General features: G+C 44.0%; 1 protein-coding gene across 4 annotated transcripts in view; it reads left to right on the top strand.

The window, feature by feature from the left end:
• Positions 1 to 8919, top strand: part of LOC117381185 (rap guanine nucleotide exchange factor 6-like) — a 131755-nt gene that overhangs the window by 49755 nt on the left and 73081 nt on the right. For 2 of the 4 annotated variants that reach the window (XM_033978084.2, XM_033978085.2), the window contains 2 exons: positions 2378 to 2521; positions 5816 to 5833. In XM_033978084.2, coding sequence (XP_033833975.2) covers positions 2378 to 2521; positions 5816 to 5833 — 162 coding nt within the window. The other 2 variants (XM_055226589.1, XM_055226590.1) reach the window with 2 other exon arrangements.

Below are 8919 nucleotides of genomic sequence, written 5' to 3'. Positions count from 1 at the left end.
TTATGTGTTTACGACTTCCTCCAGGAAAGAGTGGGCTGAGGAGGAGTGAGAGAAAGAAAGAGGGAGAGGGAAATAGAGACAGAAGTAAGGGAGTGAGAGAGAGAGAAGAAAGAGGGAGGATGACAGACAGAGGGAGAGGAAGGAGAGAGAGGAAAGAGGAAGGAGTGAGAGAGCGAGAGAGAGAAGACTGAGAGAAGAAAGACGGAGGAAGGAGAGAGACAGAGGAAGGAGAGAGAGAGAGGAAGGAGAGAGAGACAGAGAGGAAGGAGAAAGAGAGAGAGGAAGGAGAGAGAGACAGAGAGGAAGGAGAGAGACAGAGGAAGGACAGAGAGTAAAGGGGGACGTGACAGAGAGAGGGGAAAGAGGGGAAAGAGAAGAAAGAGACAGGAATGAGAGACAGAGGAATGAGAGACAGAGGAATGAGAGACAGAGGAATGAGAGACAGAGGAATGAGAGACAGAGGAAGGAGAGAGAGAGAGAGGAAGGAGAGACAGGAAAGGGGGGGTGACAGAGCGAGGGGAGGCATGAGAAGGCGCGCTCGCCCATGTGAGTGTGTGACTCTGGACCACATGAACCTTTCATAGATTTAACTGACGTAAAACTGCAGTGAGTGAAGTCTGGGTCTGGATCTGGATCTTGTCGTTTTCCATCTTTTCGGAGGATGTTTTGGTCACGATGGAATTCAGGATTTTAAGATTTTGTAAACTTTGATCTTGAAAGAGCCGTGTTCTCCGCTCAGAGCTGGTCTGGTATTTCCTGCTTTTGAATGCGGCCGTGGAGATGAGCGTTCTACGTTGGCACCGGCTCTCGCTGCTTTGGAAAAACTGGATGTTTAACCAGGAGCCTCTGGAGGAGCAGAAGACAGAAGTTTCCAAATCTGAAATGGGATTGGAACAGCTGGATAATACTGACCCGGATTCTACCAAACAAAAGCACATAAAGGCAGAACTGTTGAGAAGGAGCACGTCTGAGCCGGTGTCCCGCTGTCAGTCGCTCAGTCAAAGTGGCTGTGGGTGCGATTCCCGGAGAAGTTGGTTTTCTGAGGAGGGATTTGACCTGCCCTCCTCCCTCATACAGGTCCTGAAAGTCCTCACAAACTGAACACATGTAGTCCTGGTTTAGTCCATGTTTACCTGGATTTAGATCTGGTTTGGACATAGTTTAGTCCTGGTTTAGATCTGGTTTGGACCTACTTGAGACTTGGTTGAGACCTGGTTTAGTCCTAGTTTAGACCTGGTTTGGACCTAGATTAGACCCGGTTTAGACTTGGTTTGGACCTACTTTAGACTTGTTTTAGACCTTGTTTAGTCCTAGTTTAGACCTGGTGTGGACCTACTTTAGACCTTGTTTAGACCTGGTTTGGACCTACTTTAGACCTTGTTTAGACCTGGTTTGGACCTACTTTAGACCTGGTTTAGACCTTGTTTGGACCTACTTTAGACTTGGTTTAGACCTGGTTTGGACCTACTTTAGACTTGTTTAGACCTGGTTTGGACCTACTTTAGACCTTGTTTAGACCTGGTTTGGACCTAGTTTAGACCTGGTTTGGACCTTGTTTAGTCCTAGTTTAGACCTGGTTTGGACCTAGATTAGACCTGGTTTAGACTTGGTTTGGACCTGGTTTGGACCTGGTTTAGACCTGGTTTAGACTTGGTTTCCTCCTTTACCATTTTGAAGGATGCAGCAGTAAAACACATTATTATTTATACACTTATATATTGAGTCACAGATTTGATTCACTTCATGTTTTTGTTTTTGTTTCTTTCAGTTTGTTTTGTTCGGTTTTGCTTGGTTTGTTTCTCCAAAGGTTTTTGTGACAGAAGACTGGAACTCTGCTACACACAAGCTCAACTCTCAGTATTTAAAATGGTCGACTGTTGAATCAAGTCAAATTTGAACAGTTCCAGACTAAAGACTTTTAAAATAAAATCTGTAAATCTGCTGTTCATTAGGCTTCTGAGTCACAGGGATCATGATCGTGGTCTGTGACATTTTTATATTTTGGGAAAGTGACAAAAATATTACTGCTACTACCACCACCGCCACTCCTACTACTGAAAATCTGAGACTGAAACCTGAACTGACTAAAACAAGAATCACACACAGAACATGTTTGTGCAGATCTAAACTACAGGGAGGGCATCTGACACACAGGGTTAGATATTTGCTGTCTTTTTTCTGATATCGTTCATTCAAATTATGGTCCTCTGCGATTCTTCTTGCAGCCACTGAACTGGTTTGAAAAGTGAATAAGAGTCACGATTTACTGTTGGGTAAACAATAATTGTGTGTGACTTTCCCTTTAAGACCCTTTATAGTGTTTTGAACGTTAGACTTGTGAAGTGTACCTGAGCCCCGTGTCTCCTGCCCCCTGCAGGTGGAGAACGGCAGCGAGGCGGATGAGACCTTCCTCCAAAGAGAAGAGTCCCAGAGGAGATCGAGGAGGAGGTTCAGAAGAATCAACCCCAAAGGAGAGCGAGAGGTCATCACTGATACTCCAGAGCCCAACTCCTACGACACGGTAAGACACGAACACGCCAGAGCCCAACTCCTACGACACGGTAAGACACGAACACGCCAGAGCCCAACTCCTACAACGACACACAAACACACCAGAGCCCAACTCCTACAGCGACACACAAACACACCAGACCAGATTTTTACCGTCTTAAAAACATGAAAAACAGAACAGGTTCATTTTAAACCGTTTGGTCCAAAGTTTTCCTCACTGACCTTATGCATTCTTAGCATCATAATTACTCACCACGATGAGTTTGTAAGCACTTTACACAAGTCTGAGACCAGATCGAAGTTTTGTCCTAGTAAAACTAACAACGACTAGCATGCTAACAGTGCACTTCCTGTTTCTCAGGCGATACGATGCTTTGTAGACGGTTCACAGTGGACTTGTTTTGATGGTTTGATATCGTTCCATCCTGAATACGATGGAAAAATACGGCCTTAGACAGTCGTAGTTTTAAGAGGTAATAAAGCTGCTTCTGAGACTGTGATTGGTCAAACCCGGCTGTCACTCATGAAGGAGGCTGACCAATAGGAGAAGTGGGCGGGTGTGTGCTGCATAAAGACTGAAATACTGAATCGCCAAATGACAAATGCATTTACCAGGTCGGGTTGATTTGAGAAAAATATATAGACACGTTTATATGCAGAATAAAACAGGAGAATTAGTTGTTTGTGGAAATATTATTATTAATTTATTGTAAAAAAGTCAACATAAATATTTCAAATTTCACTACAAACATTAGAAGTGGTTGTGTTTTGAAAGCTCATGTTTTTCTGTTGTGGACAAACTCAGGCTGGTTTGGTAACAATGGCCTCATAAGTGTTTTTCCTTCCTGCCTCTGACTCAGAGCCAAAGGGAACGTGGACGTCTCTGTGTGCCCCACGATCAAAACAAAACGGTTTTATTTTACTGACGAAACACGTCGACCATGACGATGGCGACCACGACGACTTATGATTTTTGAATGAATGAATTCTGACTCATTATAGACACAGACCACCACAGGCTACCATTTTTATTAGAGAGTGTGAAGAGTGTAAAGAGTGTGAAGAGTGTGAAGAGAGTGTGAAGAGTGTGAAGAGTGTGAAGAGTGTGAAGAGTGTGAAGAGTGTGGAGAGTGTGGAGAGTGTGGAGAGTGTGGAGAGTGTGGAGAGTGTGGAGAGTGTGAAGAGTGTGAAGAGTGTGGAGAGTGTGGAGAGTGTGAAGAGTGTGAAGAGTGTGAAGAGTGTGAAGAGTGTGAAGAGTGTGAAGAGTGTGAAGAGTGTGAAGAGTGTGAAGAGTGTGAAGAGTGTGGAGAGTGTGGAGAGTGTGGAGAGTGTGGAGAGTGTGGAGAGTGTGTGGAGAGTGTGTGGAGTGTGTGTGGAGTGTGTGTGGAGTGTGTGTGGAGTGTGTGTGGAGTGTGTGTGGAGTGTGTGTGGAGTGTGTGTGGAGTGTGTGTGGAGTGTGTGTGGAGTGTGTGTGGAGTGTGTGTGGAGTGTGTGTGGAGTGTGTGTGGAGTGTGTGTGGAGTGTGTGTGGAGTGTGTGTGGAGTGTGTGTGGAGTGTGTGTGGAGTGTGTGTGGAGAGTGTGAAGAGTGTGGTGGAGTAGAGCGTCGTGGAGTAGAACATTAGACAGGAAGTGGTGAGATTCATGTCGTGGCTCCATCGTCGCAGGAAACACTGAGAAACTCTGTCAAGAGAAGAATTATCCGAGACCTACTCGTCTCCGAGGTGATCTATTGCTTTGCCTTTGAATGTTCCACAATATGGCATTAAATTAAAACTATCTCCATGGAGACAATGAGGCAGCACCACCTGGAGTTTTAGTTCTCAGCACAGTTATCCAGTCAGAAAGCACTCCCTAAACCTGAGCACCTGCAGCCAATCAGGACTCAGTGCTACTGCAGCTTGTGCAGCGCAGGGAGGGAATTCTGGAGGTTCTGAACATGAGGGCTAGCGGGTTAGCTATTTCTATTTATATATACAGTCTATGCTAGCAGGTTAGCTATTTCTATTTATATATACAGTCTATGCTAGCAGGTTAGCTATTTTCATTTATATATACAGTCTATGCTAGCGGGTTAGCGTTGTCCATTTATATAAACAGTCTATGCTAGCGGGTTAGCGTTGTCCTTTCACATACAGTGTGTGGTCTGGACACAGGCTCGGGTGTGTGTGTTTTAAGAGGCAGACTGCACACGGCTCTTTTGACTCAGTGGGAGTTTCCTCTTTGTTTCTCTTGATCTGATAAAACTCAGCGCTCTGATGTGACCGTTACAGTTTGAGCTAATCATTCAGTGCCACACGTCACAGCTCTGTCCCACGAGCCCAAAACACCCACGAAAATGAAACTAAACAACTCACAAAATCAAAAAAAAAAATCCCCAAACTGGATGAAAATCTCACTGTATTGTTTTACTTTCCCCATGGCAACAGTCAGACGATCCTTAAAGGCACGGCATGTCATTTTTAAGGTGGCACGTCCATGGAAACGCACGGCTAAAACCGCACTTTGAAACATTCTCCATGGAGATGCAGGTTATGCCATACTGTGGAACATTAGCCAAAGGAACATTTCAATGGAGAGAAGGAAAGAAGAGAAAGTCATTATTTTAAAACGCTCATTTTGGACCTGGACATAAATGACTTAAACAGCTTAAACTGCCCTTGTGTCTGCAGTCACTGTCCTGCTTTTACCTTTGTGTCCTTAAGCAAACGCTCCAGCCATTCCTCACCGGGACGAGTCTTTTATGTTAATGCCGCCGCTCCTGGACCTGTGCGCAGAATACAGATCGAACAGCAAACACACACTTATTAAACTGAGTAAACTGCGTTTGTCTTTGCTGAAATAAAAAGTGTACGTCTTTCCTGAACTTTGTAAATGTCTAAACTTGAGTGACTGGAGGAATGGCTGTTTGCTTTAGTACAAAAACTATTAAAAAAAACCCACTGTCATCTGTTCAAAACATGCTTCACACAAAATTAAATGTCTAATAATGTTTATTTCAGTTCAGATCCATCTTAAAGGCTCCTCTCCTGTTTCCTCCATGTGTCCGAGCAAAATGTGTCTGTATTTTAGCATTTTATATTCTGATAATCGTGTGTGTTAATGAGGAGTAACTCTGGACCAAACTGATTAAATTAACTCTATTTTTCATGTTTTTATGAATGACTCGTGTGAATCGTGTGAAATGTGATGATCTTTAAATCTCGACCTGATAAAGTCTCTGTGTGAATCTTTTGATCGTTTAAACCTTTGACTTAATGAAGTGTTTGTGTTTTTGTTCCATGTCCTGGTGTGTCCCACTCACAGGACTATGTCAACAACAAGGTAGGACCAGGACCCCTCTGCCTCTCTGTCTCTGTCCCTCTGTCTCTGTCCCTCTGTTTCTCTCTCTCTGTGTCTCTCTCTGTGTCTCTCTACCCTCTGTACTTTATACACTTAAATATTGAGGCCCAGTCGAGGCCCATTCGAGGCCCAGTCGAGGCCCATTCGGGGCTTGTCTCTGTGTGTGATGTAATGAACAGACACTGGTTTATTTGTGGACCAGAGGATGGACTTTAGGAGCTTTTATTGACCCGTAATGACATCAGGTCCATTATCGCACTGGGCCTGACGTCTCTGTCCTAATGGAGCCAGTGAGAAGTGACTGAAGCTCAGTGGAACAGAAGCTAAAACTGAGCCTCACAGACTCACACGATGCTTCAGAATGTGTTTTAAAGGCGTCTCCATGGAGACGTTATATCTTTGGCCATAGGGCCCAGCACAAACTGGACCATTCAGATTTGAATCAGAGGCTCTTTATCCCTGACATCATCTCGTTATAATCTGCCTTCAGTTACATTTGTAAAGAGAGCTAGCTCACACTCTCAGCGCTAACAGTCACTTTTATTCAAATCAAAAACATGAAATAAACAACCTGTTAAAACAGAAGTTAAAATAAAGACGACACAGTTATGTCTGTATAATCCTGTTGTGTCGTTGTGCACAGAGCCTTATGTTTATTTGCTCAGGAGTTGTTGTTCCGCAGAGTAAAGTGTAAACCTGCCTTTTAGAAACATGTTCCACAGTATAGCATAAAATGTATGTCTCCGTGGAAACGAGCAAAGAGTTGCCACAAGGGCGAGTTCCAGGTCTGATCTGTGGACCACATTGAGAAGTCCGACCTTTGAGGTTTTCTTGTGAGAATAAAATCTAGACACAGCAGTATCATCTCCATGGAGACAAACAGGTGACACACTCTACACGTGAAGTTTGACACATTTTGCCTCGTCCCGTTCAGTCTGATTCTGTATTTTTCTTCTCACAGCTTTGATTTGATTCTTATTGATGTGGAAACCTAAGCCTCTGCTGCCTCTGTGTTAGCACTAATGCTAATGCTAGTGCTAACGCTAGCGTGGCTGTACCCTCCGCGCGTCACTTTATGCACAGCCCTGCTTCTCCCGGCGTTTCCCTGTAGTTGCTGTTGTGTGTGGCCGAGGATGACCTCTGACCTCAAAGGGTGTGCACGTGGGGCCTTATGGGTAAAAACAGGGCGTAAATAATGTCACTGTGTTATGGAATCACATTAAGAGCACATTTAAAGCCACAGTGTGGGACATTATAGGCAAGAGAAAGAGTTTGATTTAAATGTGAATCACTGGTGGAAAGATGAGATTTGATCAGTGTGTTAAGTGTGCACAGATGTGACCGGGTTTTAGAACGTCCCATTAATTGGTCCAGATTTTTGGTTCTGATCAAGTCCTAGTTTAGTCCTGGGTCAGTCCTGGTTTAGTCCTGGTTTAGTCCTGGTTCAGTCCTGGTTCAGTCCTGGTTCAGTCCTGGTTCAGTCCTGGTTCAGACCTGGTTCAGTCCTGGTTTAGTCCTGGTTTAGTCCTGGTTTAGTCCTGGTTCAGACCTGGTTCAGACCTGGTTCAGTCCTGGTTCAGTCCTGGTTCAGTCCTGGTTCAGTCCTGGTTTAGTCCTAGTTCAGACCTGGTTCAGTCCTGGTTTAGTCCTGGTTTAGTCCTGGTTTAGTCCTGGTTCAGACCCGGTTCAGACCCGGTTCAGTCCTGGTTCAGACCCGGTTCAGACCCGGTTCAGTCCCGCTTTTGTCCCGGTTCAGTCCTGGTTTAGTCCTGGTTTAGTCCTGGTTTAGTCCTGGTTTAGTCCTGGTTTAGTCCTGGTTCAGACCCGGTTCAGACCCGGTTCAGTCCTGGTTCAGTCCTGGTTCAGTCCCGGTTCAGTCCCGGTTCAGACCTGGTTCAGTCCTGGTTCAGTCGGTGTAGTGAAATAGCAGATATATTATTTCTATAAATGATATGATGTTGAATGAGAACCATGTGGAAGCAACTGTCAGGGACACTCATTTTTGACACATCAGGCACGTTATTGGATGAGAACCATGTGGAAACAGTGACTCAGTGTTTTTTTCTGTCTTTGTCCAGCGTCACAGTGGAACTTGAGTTTCCTTTCAGCCTCAGTTCAAACTGAAACACGTTTTTCTCATGGGGTTAAACTGGGACAGAACCTTTTAAGCTCGAGTCTCGTTTAGACCTGGTCTGGTTTTGTTCGTGGTGTTGGGTTTTTTCACATGAACATATAACTGAACATGTTCTAAAAGTCGCTGTGGTCAACGGTCTGTTAATGTTTCCCGTTTTAGTTTGTGTTTAGTCGGGCCACTTGTTTAACTGCTGACAGCCGTTGTAGCATTAGCATTAGCATTAGCATGTTTACACCGCTGAAACGTGCTGGTGTCATTTTAACATTGTGAAATCTGAAGATGAACGCTCGTTGTTGTTTTTGGTCTCAGCCGTTGCCGGGAAACAGCGGAAGTGTTGCCGTCGGTTGCAGCGTCTGTGGTCAGCTGACTTCCTGTGAGAGTGCAACATGTCTGCTTCTGTTTTTTAAATGCGACGGTTTCGCTTCGTTACGTCTCCAAAAATAAAGTGCGCTCAACCATTGCAACGACTCTTGACTGCTCTGAGCGGCGAGCCCTTTGCTAGCACAGATATCAGGTGTTAGACATGTCGAACTGAAACGCTGAGGCTAAAGTTATCTTAAATATGACAGTATACAAAGTTATCTTAAATATGAGCTTATACAGGCTAAAGTTAGCTTAAATATGAGCTTATACAGGCTAAAGTTAGCTTAAATATGACAGTATACAAAGTTATCTTAAATATGAGCTTATACAGGCTAAAGTTATCTTAAATATGAGTTTATACAGGCTAAAGTTAGCTTAAATATGAGCTTATACAGGCTAAAGTTAGCTTAAATATGAGCTTATACAGGCTAAAGTTAGCTTAAATATGACAGTATACAAAGTTATCTTAAATATGAGCTTATACAGGCTAAAGTTATCTTAAATATGAGCTTATACAGGCTAAAGTTAGCTTAAATATGACAGTATACAAAGTTAGCTTAAATATGAGCTT

The sequence above is a fragment of the Periophthalmus magnuspinnatus genome, chromosome 14, assembly GCF_009829125.3.
Source record: "Periophthalmus magnuspinnatus isolate fPerMag1 chromosome 14, fPerMag1.2.pri, whole genome shotgun sequence".
Classification (NCBI taxonomy): domain Eukaryota; kingdom Metazoa; phylum Chordata; class Actinopteri; order Gobiiformes; family Gobiidae; genus Periophthalmus; species Periophthalmus magnuspinnatus.
The sequence above is the reverse complement of the archived record's forward strand: the minus strand, read 5'-3'. Positions and strand labels throughout refer to the sequence as shown.